Source organism: Vulpes lagopus, chromosome X (assembly GCF_018345385.1).
Source record: "Vulpes lagopus strain Blue_001 chromosome X, ASM1834538v1, whole genome shotgun sequence".
Classification (NCBI taxonomy): domain Eukaryota; kingdom Metazoa; phylum Chordata; class Mammalia; order Carnivora; family Canidae; genus Vulpes; species Vulpes lagopus.
Window position 1 is genome coordinate 79,084,677 of NC_054848.1, and position 25,851 is coordinate 79,110,527.

The following is a 25,851-nucleotide window of genomic DNA, read 5'->3' on the forward strand; positions in this document are numbered from 1 at the left end:
AAAATCAAGAGTCAGACACTTAACTGACTGAGCCACCCAGGCACCCCAGGAACCTGGTTTTAATGTTTATATTTATCTTACACCAAATGTCTAGCCCAGAGCCAGGCACTTAGTAGAGGATTGACAAAGAATCATTGTTAGGTTGTTATATACATGCATATATCAGTATTTGCTAGGAAATTATGATTGCTCTACTAAGTGATTTGTGGATAAAAACATCAGCTGACTCTAATTCCCATAAAGCAAGTCACTTCTAGATTTTCAAGAGTGATAATGAAGACACCTCATATATATTAATAGATGGACGAAGGATCATTTTTCAATTCCTCCCTTCAGATTCTTTCTGCAGCCTGTGAGGAGCTGTTTTTGGAAACTGCATTAGAAATTAAGAGGGGAAAGGCTTGGTCTGGAAGGACAGGATCAGCTTTCTGCTTCATGCTTGGCAGAGGCTGTGGCTGCCCTGTACATGAAGCTTTAAATCAAACTTAATTTGTGGTGTTTAAGCAGCTTCTGGTACTAAAGGGGCTTCTTCCATTGCAGGTTACACAGAACTAAAATAATTGAGTGTAGTGGGATTTACCCATAACAGGGAGAAAATGGAGAAAGTAAAATTCAATATAAACCCTGAAGACAGCAAATTCCCATTTTTCCTTGGTTAGGTATATGTTGAGAGAGGAAAATTTTAACTTTATCCAGGAAGAAGAAAGTTAATAGAAAGACTACCAATAGAATGTGGTTAAGAAAATTCTTACATTTGTCTAGTTCAGCAATGGTACATTAATGTAAAGGGCAAGAGACTTACTCAAGTTACAAATGCCAGTATTATCAACTCCCAGATATGTGTATCATTGGGAGGGTTCAGAAACAGAGCTTTTTAAAAGCATGTGTATTTTGGAATATAATCTGGGCTTCAGATTTCACTGTGGGAGACTCTCAGATTCTAGGAACTCTGCTCCACCAACCCAACTTTAAGCCTTTTTTCTCTCAAAGTGGAACCAGAAGAGATTGGGCCGACTGAATTTTAAATATCAACAAATATCAATTTAATATTTTTGTAGGGACGCCTGGGTGGCTCATCGGTTGAGCATCTACCTTTGGCTCCGGGCATGATCCCGGAGTCCGGGGATCGAGTCTCATCTCACATCGGGCTTCCAGCATGGAGCTTGCATCTCCCTCCGCCTATGTCTCTACCTCTCTTTCTCTCTCTCTCTGTGCCTCTCACAAATAAATAAATAAAATCTTTAAAAATATATTTTTGTAGGAGACAAAATGTAAACAATCTAAATTTGATAATGAAATGTTGATGTTTAGTTACATTCCTTTGAATGTGTACAGCGCTATTTACCTTTTAAATTACTTTAACCCATTTTACCCTCACAACAAAGTTAAGTAGGGTAGGTATTTTTCCCAACTTAAAGCTGAGTTATATTAAGGCACCATTGACTTAATGACTTTGTAAAGATCCAGCTCGAACTTGTAAATTGGAGGCCTATACTTAGAACCCAAATTTCTCTGAGCATAGCTGTCTTTTCCAACTTTAAGCTAAATGCCAGTAAATCAGAGGGTTCTTCTCTGCATTCATAATCAGGTGTCCAAAAAGGATATGAGAATTAACTCCAGTGCTCCAAATTTCTATCTTGCTACACATGTGTTTAAGAACCTCATCCCAGGGGTGCCTGGATGGCTCAGTCAGTTAAATACATACGTATATACATACATACACACATACATACATACATGCATACATACATACATACATATCTTTTTTAAAAAGCAGGAGACAGAAAAGTCAGCAGGATACACACTTTCACCTCAGTCAGGAGTCAGCTGTCCATTGGTGAGAATTTAACTCTGAAGAAACAGGAAGCACACTCCTAGGATAGGTTCCTGGCAACTCATTTCCTCTGTAAAGAACACCTATTCCTGACCATCCACGACCCTTTGCAACTTCACTTGAGAAAGCAAAAAGCAGGACTATGAGAAAATGTCACATAGGACAGGGTTTTCCCTGTGATGGGAGAAAGGAGAAAGACAAACAGGGAGCAGTGTCTGGAAAAGGCAAGGCCATGACAGAGGACTAGCATCATTGGCAGGTTAGGGCACAGAGCGTATGCCTTCATTGGACAAATGCAGGAGGAAAGTAAAGAATAGACTTCTCATGGATATTTGGGGATAGAAATACACTAACCACTTTCAGTTTACTTCTTATAAGGCAACCATTTTCAAGGCTCATTTCTTTACCTTTTGACCCTCTGTTGTCAAAACTCTAACCTCTAATACAAACACTACATCTATTGATTTTTTTCCCTTCATGGCATGGTGCAAAAGCCTAATCTGTCTTCATAAATTCAGCTTAGAACATGGAGCCCAATGTTTCCTCCCTTTTGCCACACAAATCATGTCAGCTTCATTTATCAAAGCCTACTGGCATGGTAATATTTCTTTTTTCTGAGTGAATTCCTCACTTCTATCCTTTTCCATCTAATCTTCACATCAAGAGTAAATTTTTGTGTTTTCTTGTTGAAGGTTCCATACATAAAAGCCACTCAAGATTCTCCATGCCCACTGGAGACCTTGTCAGCTACATAATCATCTGCAATTTTTGCATGGCTGCTCTCTTCCCACATCAAACCAATTCAACTAAGAGTACTGTCTTTATTTCAGGCTCCTGAAAGAGCATCTTGGAGAAAAAGAAGTTGAATTGGCACTCATCTTTGATTCAGTGGTGGAGGCTGACCTGGCAAATTATACCTGCCATGTGGAAAACCGAAATGGACGGAAACATGCCAGTGTTCTGCTGCGTAAAAAGGGTATTTATTTTTATAACTATTACTATAGTTTGTTTAGCTACCAAGTAACTATTGAAGTTAAATATGCTTCTTAGCCTTATTTTATCATTTAGCATGAACTTCTATTGAGCATTTTGTCTTTTTAAGGAAAAATATCTCTTTTGCTATGGATTTTAGCATAAAATGCCTATAATCTTCTACCCATTAGGAAGTAGATAAATAAAATGAAACGTTGTTATGTGTTAAATTCGGTGAGATAAAATGTACCTGGGTTATAAGAGTTACATTAAATTTGATAGGTATTGACATTCAAATTTTTCTCTGTACTTCACCATCTTATATTGCTTAAATGAAAAACTAAAGATTTTGTTATTGTATAAGAAGCAAAGCCACTTTTTAATTCCCTGACTAAAATATAAATAAAAATAATTAAGACTATCATAATATTCTTATAATTGTTATAATAAAGATTGTAAACAATATTTCATGATAATGACCTAGTGTTAAGAGGCGTCTGGCAGGTGCATAACCTTTAAAATAATTTGGCATTTATGGAAATCCCTCTGTAAATTTGGTTCCAGATAGGGTGGAAATTGTAGGTAATGGACAAAGAAAAGAAACTAAATTTACAGATAAAGGAGATAAAAGCAAATATAGGAGCAACAATCCCGGCAGCTAGAACAGCTTCTGAGATTGGCTCTTACCCTGCCACAACTCTTGATTACTGCAAAAAGCTAAATATTTCTGTATGTGTGCATCTGGAAAAGGTTTATGTAAATGTAACAGAACAAATGTTCTCAGTCAGTGTTCTTGTTGTCTAAGCTATAGAGCAATAGAACAGATTTAGTCAACAGGGTCACTAGTTGTACCTCCTGACCAAGATGGAATTTCTATTTTCCAGCCAACCCTAATACTTGACCTTTACCAGCAGTTCTAGGAGAAGCAAGAAAATGTGATTATTCTGAGAATAATGCTTTTATCTCTCTAGTACCATTTGTTACTCAATTGGACTTGATTCCATCTTAAGGTAATAGAGTTTGTAAGTATAAAGGAGTCTAATGTGGAAAGTGAAGTCAGTTGACCCTGGTTGAAGGGAGTCTGGTTCAGCCACTGATTCAACTACTTGGTTCAGTAAGACTAACTTGTCAGATGAAACATCCTGAACCTCAGTTTTCTCATCTGTAAAACAGGGATAATAATATCTGCATTGTAGAGACACTTTGAGGCTCAAATGAAAATGATTTAGTGTGGAATATATGCCACATTCAGTGTTCATTATTATGCAGAACTTGAATAACTTCTGTGCACTAGGCAACACACAGTCCACCTATGTTAAAAGGCAGACATTGATCATGTCCAGATACATCAAGGCAAAGATCACTTTGTTCCTGTTCATTCTAGTCTTATTTTAGGCTTAGAGATCATCCAAGCCAGGATCTGCAACACCTCTGTATCCTCAGCAACTTGGGCAATGTCTAACCACTAATAGATACTTAGAACCATCTGGTTAATGAATAAATAAAGTTATCTTTTATTCTTGAAGATTATATATAGCAAGTATTGTGCTAAGTACTGGTAAATAGGGTGATGAATAAGATAGACATCCTGAAACCTGTGTGGGGCTTATAGTCTTCAGCATAGTGAGAGTGCAAAGAAAGACAAACATTAAACAAAAAAATTACACAACAAATACATAGTGTTACCGCTATGAGGAAAAATAATGGTGGTGGTGGGATTTCCTATCATTCAATCTGCAGAGATAGAAACAGCCTTATTTGAGTTTAAAAATAAATCCATTTCTCTTTAATAAGGAAAGCAACCACTAGCAGCCCTTAAAATTTCTAATAAGCTGACAGTAGAAAACAAAACACAGTAAAACTGCCACCTCCTATGGCTTCTGCAAGGAAATGTGTCTAAAGTATGAATAACTGAGAATATTCTCATCTTTTTCACTTCCAAGTATTAGAGTTCCCAGAGTTCAGGTCCCCTCTTCTCAATTACCTCCTACATGATTTCACTCCATCTCCATCTCATGGTTTTGCTTACCTATGTAAATGCTGAAACTCTCAAATTTGTATCTGTAGCTTGCTTAGACTCCAGAGTTGTATTCCTGCCTATTCAGAAACTACTCCAAAACTCCACCAGTAGACATATCTAGGAAGCATATCAAGCTTCCCTTGTCCCAAAAAGAATTCTGATTTCTCCTTACTATAAACCCAAGCCTCCAGTTTCCTTCTCCATCTCCATCACTATCCTTCCAGTTGCTCAGGCCAAAATACTGGGAGTAAGTCTAGTCCACCAGCAAATCCCATGGCTCTACTTTCTCAAAATATCAGACTCTGATGACTTTCTCCATCTTCACTGCTACCACTCTAGTATGAGCCGCCAGCATCAATTGCTTGGCTCACTGCAATGGCCTCCTAACTGGTCCCCCTGCTTCTTTCTTGTCTCCTTATGGTCTTCTCATCACATTAGCCAGAATAATCTTTGTAATATGTAAGCCAGATCATATTCCTCTAATCAGAACCCTCCGATTATAGAACCCTCTGTTACACTTACAATGAAATCCCAAATCTATGCCATGGCCTACAATGCATGACATAATCTTTGTAATTTCTGATCTCATTTTCTACTACAACCTATGTATCTGTCTCAAATATCACACACACACTAGCTTCCCTTCTATTTCTTTTGCTCACCAAGCATTATCCTGGCTGATGGTCTTTGCACTTGCTAATTCCTGGACCTGGAACATTCTCCCATCCCACTCCCCCCGCACCCCTGGCTGTTCCTATGAGTCACTCACTCTTCATATAGGTTTCTCCTTAAATATTACCTACTCAAAAATATATTATATAATATATTGATATAGAATATATTAATATATAATTAATACACAATCAATATATTAATATATAATAATGTGTATTATTATGTAATCATATATCATATATTTTATATATTTAATTTTTATATATCATTTTATATAATATATTTTAATATATTATATATGATAATATATTATATAAAATATATAATCAATAATAATTGATATAATTAATAATATATATTATATAATTAATATATTGCATGTTATGATATATGATATGTGATATATATATATATATATATTACCTCAATAGCTTTCCCTGTTGACACTATATAAAATAATACTACCATCACTTTCTTTGTTTCTTATTTTTGCCTTATTTTGTTTTGTTAGAATTTAAAAATTGTAATACAGTTCAAATCAGTGTGCCAGGTCCATTTCATCTCCTTAATGGCCAAATCTGGGGGCAGGGATTGCTTCAGTTTCTCTGTCTTCTCTTTGTGATGAACAAGGTATAAAGGTATCTGCACTCTCTTTGTTTAAACATTTTTAGCTTTATTGAGGTAAAATTGACAAAATCATAAGATATTTAAAAGTATACAACGTGATGTTTTGATATATGTATACATTGTGAAAGAATTCCCTCCATTGAGTTAATTAACATATCCATTACCTCAAATATTTACCTTCTTCTTTTTTAAAATATTTATTTGCTTGTTTATTTATTTATTTATTTATTTAGGTGAGAACATGTTAAGTTCTGCCCTCTTAGCATATTTCATTTATACAATACAATGTTATCAAGTATAGTCACCATGTTACGCATTAGATCCTCAACACGATTCAATTCATCTTACAACTGAAAGTTTGTACCCTCTTACCAACTTCTCCCTATTTCCTCCATACTCTCAGCCCCTAACAACCATTTTCCTACTCTCTTTTTCTATGACTTCAGTTTTTTTTGATAAATTTATTTTTTATTGGTGTTCAATTTGCCAACATACAGAATAACACCCAGTGCTCATCCCATCAAGTGCCCCCCTCAGTGCCTGTCACCCAGTCACCCCCACCCCCGACCCACCTCCCCTTCCACCACCCCTAGTTCGTTTCCCAGAGTTAGGAGTCTCTCATGTTCTGTCTTCCTTTCTGATATTTCCCACTCATTTTTTCTCCTTTCTCCTTTATTCCCTTTCACTATTTTTTATATTCCCCAAAAGAATGAGACCATATAATGTTTGTCCTTCTCCGACTGACTTATTTCACTCAGCATAATACTCTCCAGATCCATCCACGTTGAAGCAAATGGTGGGTATTTGTCATTTCTAATGGCTGAGTAATATTCCATTGTATGCATAGACCACATCTTCTTTATCCATTCATCTTTCGATGGACACCGAGTCTCCTTTCACAGTTTGGCTATTGTAGACATTGCTGCTATAAACATTGGGGTGCAGGTGTCCCAGAATTTCACTGCATCTGTATCTTTGGGGTAAATCCCCAACAGTGCAATTGCTGGGTCATAGGGCAGATCTATTTTTAACTCTTTGAGGAAACTCCACACAGTTTTCCAGAGTGGCTGCACCAGTTCACATTCCCACCAACAGTGTAAGAGGGTTCTCTTTTCTCCATATCCTTTCCAACATTTATTGTTTCCTGCCTTGTTAATTTTCCCCATTCTCACTGGTGGGAGGTGGTATCTCATTGTGGTTTTGATTTGTATTTGCCTGATGGCAAGTGATGTGGAGCATTTTCTCATGTGCTTCTTGGCCATGTCTATGTCTTCCTCTGTGAGATTTCTGTTCATGTCTTTTGCCCATTTCATGATTGGATTGTTTGTTTCTTTGGTGTTGAGTTGAATAAGTTCTTTATAGATCTTGGATACTAGCCCTTTATCTGATACATCATTTATAAATATCTTCTCCCATTCTGTAGGTTGTCTTTTAGTTTGTTGACTGTTTCTTTTGCTGTGCAAAAGCTTCTTATCTTGATGAAGTCCCAATAGCTGTGGTCGTTAAGACAGTGTGGTACTGGCACAAAAACAGACACATAGATCAATGGAACAGAATAGAGATTCCAGAAATGGACCCTCAACTTTATGTTCAACTAATATTCTACAAAGCAGGAAAGACTATTCACTGGAAAAAAAGACAGTCTCTTCAATAAATGGTGCTGGCAAAACTGGACATCCACATGAAGAAGAATGAGACTAGATCACTCTCTTGCACCATACACAAAGATAAACTCAAAATGGATTAACGATCTAAATGTGAGACAAGATTCCATCAAAATCCTAGAGGAGAACACAGGCAACACCCTTTTTGAACTTGGCCACAGTAACTTCTTGCAAGATACATCTATGAAGGCAAGAGAAACAAAAGCAAAAATGAACTTTTAGGTTTTTTTTTAGATAAAGATAAACATACAAATCATACCATGCAGGATAATATTTACTTTTTTCTCTCTGGCTTCCTTTACTTCACATAATGCCCTCCAGTTTCATCCATGTTGTAGTAAATGACGGGATTTCCTTCTTTTAATGTGAAATAATATTTGATTATATATATATGCATGCGGTATTTTCTTGATCTAATCATTCATTGAACTACCCATCACTTTCTTTTTTTCCTCTTACTTGGCTCTATTTCTACTTGTTATATTTATTACTATTTGATATCTCATTACAAATTTGTTTTCTTCATATCTCTGCCCCTCCACTCCCCAACTAGAATATAAACTCCATGAGAACAGGGACTTTTTCTGTCTTATTTACTGCTGTATCCTTAGTACATAGAACATATAGTAAGTGCTTAAAAATATTTGTATGGTGAAAATGCTTCTCCTAGAGAGACAGAGCAATAAGTTAGGGATAGATAACAGGGATTGGTAAAGACAGGATTTATCTGTGATTTTTCTTTTGACTAGTGTCTGCCCTGGGCTATCTAAATGCATTTCTTTTTAAAGAAATTCACTTTCTGAATTGGAAGTTGAAAATTTAAATACCTCAGGGGCCAGCAGATAGTGAACTTTTTTTTTTTTTTTAAGAGGCTGGATATTAGAAGAAAAAAAAAACACAGGCTAGAGAAAACATGCCTCATTAAAAAGGTAGTCACTACTCTTTTCTAGAAGATTATTGCCATGCTTGCAGAAATGTAAACCCAGGGATATGAGAACTTCTGAGTTTTCAAGTGAAGTTGAAAGACTGGGTATGAAATCTTTTGATTTTTAAATATTAGTATTCAAAACTAACTAACTAAATAAAATATTAGTATTCATTTTTTGCAACATTATATAGAACAGCAGAACCTTCATGTGTGTGTGTGTGTGGGGGGGTCCATGGTATACCAGTATGCATTTTCTGTTTTAGGTAGCAGTTAATTTTTTTCATTATGCTTTGCAAAAGGGAGCAGTTCATCTTCCCTTATTCCATTTTCCTTAGGAGCTCTCAACAATATGGTAGAGCTCCAAAGAAGCTTTATGGCTCTGCTCCAACATTTTTAATCAGACTGAACTCTGGTTCGTCTTGCAAAACTTCAGATATTTCCTTTGGAGTTGAACCTTTCAAACTTTATCACAACATAGCCTGGCGTCAGTGGCTGCAGTGTTTCCACCTGGAAATGAGTCAAATATTGAAAATATTTGTCAAATATTGAAAATGCCCTAAGTGATAATTAAAGAGAAGAAGCATTTTATGAATCCTTTCATACAGTGAAAAGGCCCTTCATAAGATGATAACTTATGTCTAATATATCCAATTAACAGGGTCAGGCTTTCTCAGAACAAGACATCCCTTACCTCTGCGTCTTCTGCCTGCACCTACCACTTGCTCACTCCCTGATGACCATTATCAACAATTACAACTGATATTTTAGTAAGAAGTCCATTCTGTGTGTGTGTGTGTGTGTGTGTATGAGTCTGTGTGTGTTGTGTGTGAACCAAGACTGAATTTATGCTAAAGAAATTCTGGTATTGTCTCTTCTCTGCATATATTGCCTTTTCCACAAACAGATTTTATCAGTGAATCTTTCTGTTCTTTCCCAGTGCTACTGCCCCACCCTCGAACTCCCAGTCTGTATAGGAAACCCTCAGGTGGGATCTCCTAACCTGCTTCCCAACTTATGAGCTAGCTCAAAACATTCATAGACTTCCTTCTCTCTAGTCCCTTGGCTTCAGCTGCTACTTGCTTCATTCTATAATGTCTTATCTTCATGTTCAAAGTGAAGAAATAGTTGGGTTCAAACTAAGAAGGTTAAAACGAACTACACAGTACGTTGGGTGTCTACAAAAAGTTACAATCCCATAAATATTTGCTGTTTGGGATATAGCTATCTTTGTGATGTGAAGACACAATACAAATAAAATGACTTTCACCTTCTCAGGAAGTGGCCCTAGAAGTATAGATCCTGCTGAGATGGAAAATGGCAGTTGAAAACAGAAGACAAAAGAAAAGCCAGGTGTCATCTGGGTGATGGCAATTCTGCCCTCTGATTATAGGATGCATGTTTCTTTTTAAATGTATCTGCCTGGGCTGAATGAAAGAATACTGGTTGAGTCTCAGGGACTAGGTACACAGTTTTCAATGTAAACATCCATCATTAGGTAATATCTTTCAAAGACATTTTTATAAAATGGACCCCCAAACCACAAAGGTACTTTTTACACCATGATTTTCTTCCATAAATTTACTGCTGAAAAAGATGTCTGCTATTTGGGAGCACAAATTGTTCCTACTGATGAAGTTTTCCATCTACCTAATAGCAACTCTACTCTGTAAATAGCATACAGATTGCTGAAAAAACTTCCCATTTGGTGACTTTGAAAGCAGTTGAAGTCTATTCTGACCAGAGAGAGAGACAGAGACAGAAATATATGGAAAGAGTCCAAAATATTTATAACATAAAATGAACATTTTACAGCAGGAAAAACATTTTGAATCAAGTCTATCAATGTCCTAAGATCAAAGAAAAGTCAGTTTCTAAAGGAACAAAAAGTCATATTGCTCTGTCAATTTAACATTGGCTGTTAAGAATACATAAATGATGTAATATGGTGAGAAAACAAGCAAAGATTTTGATATTGTAGTCCCACACAGCTCTCATAACCAAGCCTGCCTTAACACCCCTATGTAAGGAGGCAGTGGCTCCTGGGGAGCTGCTTTCTATATAGAAGGAAGAAGGTAGAGTTAATTTGTGGTAGGATTTTTTTTTTACCTGAAATTTTGTAGCTTAATCTTCAAAATGACTATCTCTCACAGCAGGCAGCACAGAGATAGATTCCAGTTTTATATCCCTACTCATTATGGGTCTCCTCATGATATTCCTTATTAACATATTTTGTCCTCCAAAGAAGCCCCACTCACTTCCTGTTTCCATCATTCCCCCTCTCTCCTTATTCAAAAAGAGTGTCATTTATTTATGCTTCTTACATTTCCACTCAGTGACTTTCCTGATTGGGCATGCTGTCTCTGACTTCTACCATTACTTCTCTCACTCCACCTCCTTTCCAAGACCAAATTCCCTCTCTCCCCATGAAATCTAAAACTTTTTCTTCATATGCTGGACTCCAGGGAGCCCCTCTTTTCTCTCTGGAATAGCTATAGAATTCTTCAGTATATCCTCTAATGAAGTGCCTGAGACCTACTCAGTCCTTTGATTCTGTCTGGTGAATTGTACTTTAGGTCATTTCCTTGGAATTAAAAGGGCAGAAGGAGCCAAAATTCACTGTAAGTCACATGTTCTCATTAAGCATTACCAACAGTCCTATGGAGCAAAAGGGAGAGGGCTTTATGTTGTCAATTTCCAGGCTGAAGCTTATAAAACTGTAGTGTAATAAAAAGTCTTGAATTTGAATTAAGAATATCTAGGCTCAAGTCCCATCTTGGCTACTTCTTAGGTGTATGATCTTGAGTAAGTGAATTAAACTACTGAGTCTCAGATTCTTCATCTATAAATTTGCCCTATAGGACTCTTGCCCTAAAGGATTATTTAGAAAATAGATTAATAGACTGGTTGAAATTTTTATGTATAATATATATTACTTGTAGCGTCTATTATATAAATGTAGTAGTATGTATACTATGTAGTATATAGGTAATATTTATTATATGTAGTACATAACATATTATATGTTTATTTTTTCCTTAATCTTAATTGTCATATTGAGCCTATTTTCTCTTAAGCAATAAGACTATGTAAAGACAAGGGACATCCCCAGGGAAAGGTGGACAATTTGGTTGTCAAGAGACCTACAAGAGTGGTAGTCTGTCATGGTCAGAGATTTGATTTTGACAGTGCCCCAGAATTAACCCATCCAGGGAGGCTGATTGATGTCAACCAAACTCATAAACAACTGATGTACAAACTAGACTGTCACTCTCTTTTCCAGTTTCTAGCTACATGGTAAACAGAATTGGTCATTTTAAAAAGTCAGTTCATAATTATGGAATTAGATTAAGGAGGGTTAGCTAACATTTAGGTAATTTTATCTATATTATGTTGAGATGAATAAATATTCCTATTTCACAGGGAAAAATATATCTCTGGTCTTGTGTCTTTCAGATTCAGCATTTCTCCTCTAGATATCCACATTCTAAATTCTCCTCTGACTTCCCATTTCTCTAAATTCCATGGTACTATACTCTCTTTTGATGATATACCTTAGATTTTTTTTTTTTTTTGCTTAACCAATTGATCCATTTATTCAAAATTTATATTGGTTACTAATTACAGTTGGTTGTCAATTATCAATAACTGCCAAGAACTATTTAAGGAAGGATGAGAGGGAAAACAGACACAATTTCTGTTTGCTTCTTTGTGAGGCTTACAGTCCTCGGAGAAAGAGATCCTAGAAATTTCTTTGGTGATAAATCTTAATGACCAAAATGAGCAGATAGTTGGTAAAGCATTTTGCCTTTCACTAAGTGCCCATTCCCCTCCCCCCCCCAAAAAAAGCAAAAAAGAAAGAAAGAAATCACATTGAACATGTTCGTGCTTGTTTTGTTAGCATAACCAAACCATATTTGACCAGCTAGATTATATAGCTAACCATTTATCTCATTTATCTAGCTATGGGAGTTGTTGTCTTAGCTTTTTATACAAGAAAAGGAATATTTCTTTTTATCTACAATTTTTAAAATTATTTTATTGTAGTTCAGTTTGCTAACATATAGCATATCACCCAGTGCTCATCCCATCAAATGCCCCCCTCAGTGCCCGTCACCCGGTCACACCACCTGCTGCCCACCTCCCCTTACACTGCCCCTTGTTCGTCTCCCAGAGTTAGGTGTCTCTCATGTTCTGTCACCCTCTCTGATATTTCCTACTCATTTTCTCTCCTTTTCCCTTTATTCCCTTTCACTATTTTTTTATATTCCCCAAACGAATGAGACCATATAATGTTTGTCCTTCTCCGATTGACTTGCTTCACACAGCATAATACCCTCCAGTTCCATCCACGTTGAAGCAAATGGTGGGTATTTGTCCTTTCTAATGGCTGAGTAGACATGGCCAACAAGGACATGAGAAAATGCTCCATATCACTTACCTTAGATTTTTTAATATCATTAATTAAGCTACAGGTAAGTCACTATGCCTTACTTCTAGGATACATTATGTCTCCTTCCATTATGTATTAATTGTTCCAGCTATTAAAATTCTAGGGGAGCCCCACTGGAACAGTCCAGGGCTACTATCATTAGCCTAATGTTAGCTGAATAGTCCAAGTGATTAGCCTGGATTTCTCATTCTCTTTTAGTCCCACTGGGGATATTATATCATATACATATTATAGTCATTTATTCAAATAAGTAGGGGAAATGGATAAGCTAATTTCCCTAGGTTACTTTCTTTTGGATTATTTTCCTAGGGTTAAATGAAACAGTTAAATCTTACAAGCTCATTCAATTTTATTTGATTCTGAGAACAATTTTATGATGTTCTTCTCATGTAGAAGAATAGGGCTGTGGCCTAAGAAGTACTAGATGGTAATCTTGCTAAGCCAATAAGATTATTGAACAGAAACAACAAAACATTGGCCCTAGACCCAGAAAAAGTCCATTCTAACAGTTTCCTTAGATATACTTAAAACAGAAGTATATATGTGAAATCTAGATGTGCTCAAAACAAATTGGAAGTGACTATTCTTTTTCAGATAGACTTACCACTTTCAATAGTAAAAGTATTCAGATCTTTAGAAATGAGTTAATTTTATGAAAATTTGATTTACACAAATGTGTTGAGAACAAAGCTACTTACCGCATTAAGCAAGAATATTTTGGAAAGAAAAGCAGAATGGATTTTACATCTTACAGACTAGAAACATGGAGAGATCCCAAGTATTGCTGATTTAATTACCCTATCCTGTTTATTTTGTTGGTTCCAGATTTAATCTACAAAATTGAACTTGCAGGAGGCTTGGGAGCAATCTTCCTCTTCCTTGTACTGCTTGTGATCATCTACAAATGCTACAATATTGAACTGATGCTCTTCTACCGACAGCATTTTGGAGGTGATGAAACTACCAATGGTAAGCTATCTTCTATTGTTTAAATTAAATTAAAAGGCATGGATTTGTGATTATGTAAGAGAATATCCCCATTCTTAGGCAATACATGATGAAATATTTAGAATTACATGGCTATCACTAAAGCAAGTTACCACTCAAATAGTTCAGAAAAAAATATGTATTTATCAAGAAAAAGGACAAAGGGAAGAAAATCTTAACAGGAGAATCTGGGTAAGGAATATATGGATGTTCTTTGAAACTACTTTATTTTTGTAATGTTTGACATTGTTTCCAAACAGTTTAACAAGGAAACATGAGTTGATCAGGAACTACTAAGAAGTTAAGAATCAATTCCATTATTTTCCTTCAGAAAATTCAAATTTCGGTACAGATCATTTTTAGCCATTCCCAGCATTGAAAAAACAAACAAATCATTTAGGAAACAGAATAAGAGCTATGAAGATTCTCTTTTTAAAACTCACAGTACATCTGGATCCACATCTTTTGGATGATTGTAGAGCCCATTCTCAAAAATGACCTTAAAGGATAGAAATTCAGAATGTAGGTTATAATTTTCTTATGTTTGCCATCTAGGGCCCTTGGAAATCTTTGGAATGAAATATCAATAAAGCATTGTATTGAGCTTTGTTTTTTTGAACATTCAAAAATGATTTAATTTTTCAAGAGAATAAATTACCATATTTCAAATTAATACCAATAAGAAATCATGACATGTAACTCCATATACATAAAGTTCTCACCCACAAACTACTGTAAGTCTTGGAAATAAGTGTGTGAAATGCCTGAGGTAAGCCAAGATTCAAAAGAAGTCCATTTGTAAGTCATTAAAAGGTAGATTTGGATTCTAGTTTTCATTATATTGAAATAGATTATGGTCTTACCTCAAAGCAGAAGGGTTCATGATTTTGTTCATTTTTATAATGATAGAAGAAGGGCAGAGTAGTGAATGTAAAAAAAAAAAAAAGAGGAATCTTTGATTTCAGTCCTATGGTTTCTATTATGTAAATAATAATATGAGTGGGTTTTGAGTTTTATGTTTTCATAGTAAATTAGGGAAATGGTGTTTGGTGAACACATATGCATGCTCTAATTTACCTAATTATTATAGCAACCCATTTAAAAGTATTACAAACCCTTATTCAGACATAGTTTCAAAATGAGAGATTAGGGCCTGTTCCAACCATAATTATACACTCCAACAATATATATGAAAGTGTGGTCAATTACCCTTAGTTTCCATATACAACAATTAATATAGAGAAATCTGACTTCTTACCTGCACATGTAAAATGACAATATGACATATGCTACTGAGGAAAAAGTCACTGATTCCCAGGTGCCAACAAGTAGCTAAATTATCCAATTGGGAATGTGAAAGATGCATATATTGTCTAAATGAAAGAACATAAAAGGGAGGTTCCTGTGATTAATTTGTTTTGAGTCGTGATTATCAGTAATTTGTCAATACTCTCTGTAGGTGATGATACAATTTATTTTATTTTATTTGATGATACAATTTATTAAATTAATCTGCAATAATTAATTACCTTCATCACCCATACCCAATAATCCAGGTTAATTGACCAATTGTAGTACATATTTGTAAGATTAAATTCATGCTAGCATCATAGGACATTTCAGGGGTAAAATATTCCATCTTGCATCTACATCTCTAACGTGGTCCATATGGTCAAAGGTGACAAATAATCTAGGGCATTTTGATTAGAGAGTTTTATTTATTGATTCCAAACCAGTTGTTTTAGGGAGAAAATGTAATGTGGAGGGAAGAGACTTCAGGGGTTTTCATTGGGAAGGAGAATTCAAATAATTTTTATTTCTACATGGAAACTTAGATCTTAAATACACAACCTGTACTAGCTTAATGGAATACTAAAAAGTCAGCAGGTATGTGGTGAGGATGAATAAATGAATATTAAAGCTCTTTTAAAAACACTTGGTTTCGAAAAAAATACTTGGTTTCGGAAAACAAAAACAAACAAAAATACTTGGTTTCAGGATGCCTGGATGGCTCAGCGGCTAAGCATCTGCCTTCCGCTCAGGGCATGATCCTGGAGTCCCGGGATGGAGTCCTACATTGGGCTCACTGCATGGAGCCTGCTTCTCCCTCTGCCTGGCTCTCTTTGTGTTTCTCATGAATAAATAAACAAAATCTTTAAAAGAAAAGATGCACTTGGTTTCATGATGCTAAATATCAGCTAGATAAGTTTCAAATTTTTCATTTCTTTATTTAAATATTTTGGCATCTCATAGACACAACTTAGATTTATACTTATACTATTTGTTCATGTTTTCTCTTTGATTAATATCTATAGTAACATTTTCTGAAAGTTCTTATAAGAATGCTGTATTTTCTATAAAACAAAGTCAATCCAACAAACTTAGCTGTTTTTTATATAATTCATTTCATTTTAATCCACCAATGATTGCTTCATTTATTTGACCTTTGAGTTGTTCAGTCATTAAATATTTTTTAAGTGTCTACTCTGCGGCAGGCATTATGTATGATATATTTACTTATATTCTTCATCTGGGTATACACACACACACTATCTTAGGCACTAGGGGTATAATAATCAACGAAGTTACAGTCTTTGCACTTTAAAAGCTAAGGATTTAGCACCGTGGTTAGCATAGCCCTAGAAGAACTGGGTTGTAAATAGGAATGGCTTCCTGGTGGTGAATGGGATTAAAATCAGCTTTAAAAACTGGGAAGGATGGGTGTGACAACAGGAAAATTCTTCCACAAACAGTTTGTTTCCCTTCCTCATAACATCTCTCTTCATTGGGAACATACCTATGATGATTGCTGTGCAAGCCCGCTTTCTTATAGTGCTTTGCCATCTGCATTGACTCTATTTTCTGGTTCCTTAGATGAGCTTAGCATGATTTAACACTGAGAAAGGCTCAGTAGCCTTGCTTAACAAAGTGGTATTGCTGAATTGCCATTCGGTTTTAAAACAATTTTTAGGCCTCGTTTGTTAACCTTATATGCATCATGTTGTTGATTTTGCTCTTCTATCTTGCTCCTCTCTGTGCGCAACAGCTGTGACTATTCATGAGGTTTTCTTGGCTGTCTATATAAGGCTGAAGTGCATTTTTTAAACTGCTGGCATCCTAGAGCTTCTGGGACATCTGGCATGGTGGCTTTGAGAGCACTCTTCCTGGTTCTGTCCAGCCACCATAAGCTCTTTATCGCTAGTTCATCTTAAAGGGACATGGCTAAAATCAGAAGCAATAATTTTCCAAAGAATGATATACTTCTAGAATGTTAGGTAAAAATTATAATCCAGACGTGTTGGGCCTTAACACATATCAAAGACATCTATGTTCTTTGTTGTAACTTGATTTGGGATATGCTAATAAAGCACTATTTTTCTAGAAGAGTCTGTAGCATCACCTCTATTAGGGTATAGGTGAAGCAAGTAAGGACCGGGAATATGTGAGCTTAGGCATGGTTGGAGGGCAAATAGTCTTAGTCAGGATAAGCAATGGAGGCAAGAGTATAAAGGCCTGGTCAGATGAGTGAAGGACTCAGGTAGTCATTGTGGATGGCTGGCTCATAGTAGATGCTCAACAAATCATTGTTGAATGTATTAAAAAGTAGTTGAATTCAGGGAGGTTTATGAGGTAGAAAAATTATAAAAATCAGAGGAAACAAGGGTCTAATCTGACATTATGGAATTTGAGGCGGCAGCACCATCCATTAAGAACGATGAAATACATTTTGTTCATAAGAATGGATCTGTCCTTTGGCCTATTTTATTCTTCCAGCTGTGTATCATCAGCAGCTCTAAGTCCCAAGTGAGTAATTATATCTGGAGAAAGTCAAGGGCTTGCAGGTGTATCCTGAGCTTGATTGGAACAGGGGCAGAGGTGCTAGCATTACCAGGAGTTTCTTACATTAGCATTGCTTATGAACATCCTCACTTCTGAGTGGTGTTTTATGCATAGGAGTGGAATGCGCCCCATTTGTAAGCCAAATGATCCCCACTATCCAGGGCAGTCCGTCATGTGCATCTGCTTCTTGGCAATCAAGTAACCCAACCAAGGCTGATGGAAGCCTTTTCCAGCCAGAGGACATGCTAAAGAAAAGCCTCTTGGCTTCAGGCACCATCATAACATAAATAACCAGAGTTCCTTTCATGTGGGGGTGGTGAAGACTGGAATCTTACTAGAATTAGAACAATATAATCCTGCCTCGGATATATCTAGATAGTCAGAGGGTCCCACGTATTTCTACCCTAAGGTATTTATATCTCTTCATATGCCTATCATTTATTCCTCCTTTAGGAGGTAGAACTAAATCATTAATGGCAGAGATGAGTGGCTGCTTCATTCTGTAAATTACCTTTTGGTCATGTTTTAGCTATATTCTAATCAGGTCCGCTTTAATGAAAAATATCGATGTGGTTTAGAAACAAATCCTGAAATGTGTGCTTATCCTTTAAAATTATTATTTTCAAGTAACAAGTTTTAATAAATAGTAACAGTTCCACTTAAGTCTATGCTCATTACATTTAACTTTAAAAGGAATTTTCTTGGGACTCCTGGGTGGCTCAGCAGTTTAGTACCTGCCTTTGGCCTAGGGTGGATCCTGGAGTCACAGGATCAAGTCCCACATCAGGCTCCCTGAATGGAGCCTGCTTCTCTCTCTGCCTATGTCTCTGCCTCTCTCTTGCTGTGTCTCATGAATAAATAAATGAAATCCTAAAAAAATAATTTTCTATAAATAAGGGAATTTTGAAAACCACTATAACTTTTCCAATGTGGCCTTTCTAAAACCAATGGGGAGTAATAGCTTGAGTAGCCATATTCATTAATAATGTTTAGGGAAAAATATATAAACATTTTACATTTTCTCTTAGGAGAGGTTGGCTCTGAGCCAGTATAATGAAGGAGGAAAAAAATACTTTCTCAGAGCACAGTTAACTGTGCTGACTAAATGTGTGAAGGGAAAACCTAATTTGGCAATAATGGAAGAATGTATATTTCGAAACAAAGGGTCCTTTTGGAAGCTTGTGTCAAATTAGTTGGGCATGGATTGAACAAAAATAACAGACAGTGCACTTGTATAAAACCCAGCTGCTGTCTCTAATATTTGGTAATAACTACTTTTTGTATATGAAGATAATGATAGTAACCAACGGGAATTATGGCATGTGTTGTGAGTAGTGTCTCCAGGAGTGAGGCTGGATTATTTTGATCTTCCACACTCTAGGGGCCAGCCCCTCTTGGATCTCTTGCACATATTTGTGCAAACGAGGTATAGTCTGTGACCAAGTAACAGAGCCAAGCCAACTGGCACAGAAAAAGTTCAAATCCATGACTTTGGTCTATTTAATCCTGCATTCAAACACACTGAGCTAATCATTTACACATCACTGAATATCACAAATATGTATAGTCACCAGGAGCCACAAATAATAACTCTTTTTTATTCTGTCCTGACTATAGGTTTCCCATTACCATAATGGTTTCAGCTCATATCATATGACTAGGTTATATTGAAATGTGCTAGATTTCTTATAACATGGCATGTGGTTTATTTTTTCTAGTTATTTTTTTTCTTTTTTTTTAATTTTTATTTATTTATGATAGTCACAGAGAGAGAGAGAGAGGCAGAGACACAGGCAGAGGGAGAAGCAGGCTCCATGCACCGGGAGCCTGACGTGGGATTCGATCCCAGGTCTCCAGGATCGCGCCCTGGGCCAAAGGCAGGCGCCAAACCACTGCGCCACCCAGGGATCCCTATTTTTTCTAGTTATTAATGACATTAATTATAGTGCTTAGGTCAGCCTTTAGTGGTTATAGATTTTTAGTACTTAAAGAGAACTTACTAATACATAAAACCCACTTGTTGTTCTTTATATTTAAGACAACAAGGAATATGATGCCTATCTGTCTTACACAAAAGTGGACCAAGACACTTTAGACTGTGACAATCCTGAAGAAGAGCAGTTTGCTCTTGAAATACTGCCAGATGTCCTGGAAAAACACTATGGATATAAACTCTTCATCCCAGAAAGAGACCTGATTCCAAGTGGAAGTAAGTACTTTCAAATTTTATATTTAAAAAGTTTTATTTCTTTTGTGAAGTTACGTGGAGGCTTCAAACATCAAAGCCCAGTATTTAGATAGTTGTTTCTCACAGGAGATTTTATTGAATTCAAATTTCTCCACGATGCCTATGTTCTGAATTTATAGTACTCTAATTTTTTAAAAGGAACTCTCACATTTTAGATATGGTTTTTAAATTGTGCCTTAAAGGTATTTTTTTATTATTATATTATTGCCTTGGTGTTCTGAGAACATAATAATCCTTTAAAAAAAAAACTCTTCAAAAAAAAAAAAAAAACTCTTCATGTCAAAGTCTTTTCAGTGCATTTCAGTTCCAAAGCTGGTCTTCTGTCATTGTGCTTCTACTTATACCTACATTCATTGTCACTAATAACTGAAAATACGCCTTGTTACTCATATCCAGATTTATAGAAAAAAATCCACATAAAAAAGGTGTGTGAGGCCATTGGGTATAGCACTTTCACTGTGTATTTAAATTATTTTAAAGAAGCTCTGGACTATGTGGGCTTGAATGTTACTTTTTGCTACATATTGAAAACTATATTTGAGCATTTAAAATAAATTCTGGTTCAAGTAAAAAAACATATATTTAGTTCCTGTTACTGTTCAGAGTGCCCTACAGGCTAAAGTGTAAGGGGAATACAGGAAAGCCTAAAATATGACCCCTGCCCTCAAACAGTTTAAAATGCCATTGAAGGAAAATAAAAGTGCTAGAATTAGTTTGCATATGAGTCTATGTTAATATCCTTGAGAGGTGGAAGTTAAAATGTGACTACAAACCAAAATATGGCAATTTGTACACATGTGATAACAAAATTAAAAAACTTATATTTTCCATGCTTCACAGTACATAAAATATTTTCACATAATTTCATTTCATCTTTATAATAACCCTATATAGAAAGAGAGCAGATACTATTATCTTCACCTCACAGATTAGAAAGTTCAAGAAGTCCAAGATCAGATAGCTGGCAAATGTTAGGGCGAGGATTAGAACCTAGATCTATTCGACTCTGGTTCTCACTCCACTAAGGCCTCTAAACTGACAGAAAACAATTTGAAACACTTGAATTTTGGTTGCTTATATATTTTCTCAGCATTTGTATGTGTCTGTTTCTGTGTGCACATGAATATGCACACTTACATGTACATAGAAAGGAACAAAAAAGACAATATTTATTGACCCGTTACTTCCCTGCAACACAAATGTAATAATTGCCCAAACTCTTTTCAATGGTTTTCCACTCTATTCTTTCTATAATTCCCTTCATCTTTATGACTTGAGATACCACTTCTACATTGATTGAACCCCAAGTAACCTACTGATACCTCTGAGTCATCTTTGATTCTTCTGTATCTCTCTCCCAAATCCAGCATCCATTGCATCTTTTCCATTCTCTGTTCTCCCATTTTAATGTAGGCCCTAATCACCTCATTACTACAATGTCAATTACTCTCTGCTTTCCTTATTTTTCTTCTCATACATCTATTTCCATAAATATATCGATATCGATATCTATATCTATCTATCATCTATCTATCTATTTATCTATCCTTGATCATGTCACTCCCCCATTCATTTTTTTTATAAATTTATTTTTTTATTGGTGTTCAATTTGCCAACATACAAAATAACACCCAGTGCTCATCCCATCAAGTGCCCCCCTCAGTGCCCATCACCCAGTCACCCCCACCCCCCGCCCACCTCCCCTTTCACCACCCCTAGTTCGTTTCCCAGAGTTAGGAGTCTCTCATGTTCTGTTTCCCTTTCTGATATTTCCCACTCATTTTTTTCTCCTTTCCCCTTTATTCCCTTTCACTATTTTTTATATTCCCCAAATGAATGAGACCATATAATGTTTGTCCTTGATTGACTTATTTCACTCAGCATAATCACTCTCAATTCAGTCTTAAATTGTTCACCATTTCCTGTAGGATAAAATCCATAACTCCCAGCTAAATACTTCTGTAGTCTGGGAATATCTCAGATTGGTCTCCTAAACTTGTCTCTTACCATTTCCCTTATTTGGAACTTTCACTCTAGCTACTCTGTGTCTTTGATATGTGTTGTGTGTCCTTGTAATGCTTTTGTTCATCCTAAACTTTTATACCCTTACAAATCTTACTTACTCTTCTCCATTTCACTGCCTCTGTAAAATTCCATAAAAATTTCTCTATCCCTATAAACTTTTTTACTCCTGTGATAGTTTACATTCTTTTGTTACTTTATATAGTTTTCCATCTATTTATATCTTATCTAGTTGCCAAGATTGTAAGCTCCATGAAGGCAGGGATTGTATCATCATCTAACATAAAACTTGAGCTCATTGGATGTTTCATAGGTGCTCATTGATTTTGTTTGGACAGTGCCTAAGATAGAAGGAAATAATGAGAATGAAATAAGTAAGGGTTTAAATTTTCCATGACAACATCTAAAAGGCATTTTTCTTTAACAAGACAAATGTGAAAGCTAAAAATGAGCTTTCTGCTGAAAGAAAAAAAAATGTGAGGAATTCATAGGAATAGTTTCAGTCCTTAAAACAGGCTAATGAGTATATTGCTTTAATTTTGTTGATATTAGAAAGAATACCTATAAGGGGTTAAACATTGATGTGGAAAAAAACATTTCTTTACTATTTTTTGCTTAATTTATTAGATTACTGTTTATTTTTTTATATTTTGCCAAGAGCATCTTTTTAAATGTAGAAATTCTATAAAATCAATTTTTAGAGTGATAATATCCTAAATTGTATTAAAGCAATATCATTACCAAAGTAGAATTTTTATTCTATGTTAAGTCATCTTCAATAGGACTCAGTGTGGTGCTGGTCTTTTGCATTCCAAAATTGTTAGCATCACAATAGACAGTCTTTATCAACTCCACCAATTGACTGAAAAACATTAGTCTTCATGTCTGAATATTTCAACATTGATTATCTTTCTTCTGAACTGGAAAATGTTGCTTCAGCATTGTGCATATCAGTAAGGGAAATGGGGACAACATGGAGCACAGGAGAGCCACTTTACCAAAGACAGTAGGTGACACTTGCTTATTATGTCAAGAAGAAGCTATTGTGCATAGGTGAGAGTCAGAGGCAGACAGCATGAGAGTGAAAAGATGCATCCCAAAATTATGTCTTCTTATTGCTCCCATATAGTCTATTTTGGTGACTCTTGGCAGGTCATCTGAATCAACACCCAGTGTCAATCTATCTTAACAGGTGGTAAAAATATTTTATACTTCTTTGAGTTAGCTAGTTTTTCAGCTAAATTGATTGAAATTCATCAGTTGTTTTGGTGTATCATAGACATGTCTGAACATCCTCCTTGACCACAGAGTGTGAGGCTTTTATATAAGCCATATTTCCTAGCTCAAAGCTACAAGATTTGAGTTGAAGACTGCAATACACTGAATAAGAGATGATATGAAGTTGTCACCTAGTATACCCTGACATTTAAAGAACTTAACATAGAAACACCCAAGAAGTCATTAGGATAGCAGAGATTTTATAGTCCACAGAAGATCATTTTAATTTTTTTGAGATTATACAGCCATCAGACTGAGCAGGGACTTGGATCCTGGGTACTCAGTGGTGCACAGGAAGACTCCTTTTACAAGTAAACCATTTGGGACAACTATGCAGTTTTTAGATGCAACCACTGGAGGGTGTTTGATTTTAATCCTTCCTTCCTGAATGAGGAAATTCATGTTCTCTGAATTCCGATTTGCGAGTGCAAACTGCAGAAGTTCTTAAAAAGGCCCTTTGACAATTTTTCTTTTTCCATCAACATTTCAGAGCTGGCTGAGCAATCACCATGTCACGATTAACGAGTTTTTCCTTGGCATTTTTAGCATGCATTCAGGAAGTCGATGAAGTATATGAATAATATACTTGGTTTACACATGAATGACAGAGTAGAACATTTTGGACTTGTGTATGTGTGTTATTAAAGAAGCTTCTGTGGTCTGTATTTGCAGCTATTGGTACAAATTTAACAAGTTATGCTATATAAATATAGACACATTCCTGGGGGGAAAAACTAGTTACAATATTATATACAATGTTTGTCCCTCACATCTCATTTAAAATATGTTGACCCAAGACTACTCCTTCCTCCAAAAACTAGCAATGAGGCCTTTGAGGATTGTAAAAGCAGAAGCAGACTTCATAATATCATCCTTGATCTACAACAATAATTTTCTATGAATCAAATTAATGAGGTCTATGACATTAATCCATTAATGTTTAATGTCTTCACATTTGATGTACCTTCAGTTTCTTTTGCACCACTCTCATGGCATTCCAACGCAATCTCATTAACACACAAACCTTTCCAATGCATACAGTCTCAAAAGTACATAAATGGGACTCCCCCCACCTTCTCTCCATCTCTGTCTCTGTTTCAGTCTTTTTCTTCCTCATATGACCAAGAGTTCTCACAAAGCTTCAATAGAAAGATGCCACTTTCCAAGATAAGGTGGTGTCTGTACTGCCCCTACTAGGGATGTCCTTTGGCCATCATGAACCAACAGAGATGGGGAGATTTGACACAAATATTTTTCCTAAAGGCTAAAACTAAAAGTCTTCTGATCTGGACATTATTTTCCTGGCATCGGCCTACCTTTCCATCCTTGAGCCTGTGGCCAGGATCTTCCTTATGTTTTCTCAGGTTTGGTGCCTGAATGTGGCAAGAATTCCTACTTTCCAGTAAAAATTTGGTTTGTCTCTTCCCAGGCTAGAAACATCTGTCCTGAGAATAGCAAAAGCAACTTTGTTGCCAACAGGCATCTGAATGTCAGAACTGACAGGCAACCAAAAGAAAGCCAGATAGAAAACACCCTACTCAAACTGCCTAGAGACACAAACTTGAGAAGTAGAGATTTTCTCACTCTTGCAGCTGCTGGGTTTTGTGGTATAAAGTACTGTACACAGAGCACATTGTGTTCATGGGGCCTAGTGGATCCTTGAGGAATGAACAGATGTGCTCTGAAGCTGACATGTGACCAATAGAACCCAGCTGTGCAATTGAGATCCTGAGATTGGGGACATTTTTGGATGAGGACCATTTAGGTTCTCTAGCCCATCTTATCTCAGTGTTTCTGCAGGAATTAAAAAATATAAAAATATAAAAGGTTATTGAGTTAGAATGAGGGCTACTGATCAGATGGAGAAAATAGCATTATAAGTAGAAATAACCCAATCCTGTAGCTGTTGTTTGCCTTTAAGAGAAAGCAATCAAGTTACTTAAAAATTCATATGCAAGATTTATTAACAATTGTAAATTGAGCCAGTTCTGTCTGAAGCTTTAGAAAAATCTATAAATATCTAAGTGGACTTTGAAAAGAAAAAGAATTCTTCCAAAGCATTTATCTCAATTTTCCTTTCAATGCATAGAAAGACTGTGGGGATCTCTAAGTGAGTTATTCATGCATTATTACACTAGAGAAGACATTAGTAAATTAAAGATATTATCATACATATATTTGCTCAGCTATGTCTGTTGAAGCTTTATTTATGAATTTGGCCTCAAGTATCAGTATTATTGAAGGAGTAATTGAGTGAATGAAACTCCAGAATCCTATAACTCCTTCAGTAATTACAGGGAAAATGA

At 35.9% G+C, this 25,851-nt stretch overlaps 1 protein-coding gene across 1 annotated transcript in view; it reads left to right on the top strand.

Moving 5' to 3' along the window:
• The window catches only part of IL1RAPL2 (interleukin 1 receptor accessory protein like 2), a 646,721-nt gene that overhangs the window by 613,041 nt on the left and 7,829 nt on the right, over nucleotides 1-25,851 (top strand). Inside the window, exons 8-10 of the mRNA XM_041740456.1 lie at nucleotides 2,665-2,810; nucleotides 13,996-14,139; nucleotides 20,036-20,206. Of these exons, the coding sequence (XP_041596390.1) occupies nucleotides 2,665-2,810; nucleotides 13,996-14,139; nucleotides 20,036-20,206 (461 nt within the window). The remainder of the gene's footprint in view (nucleotides 1-2,664; nucleotides 2,811-13,995; nucleotides 14,140-20,035; nucleotides 20,207-25,851) is intronic.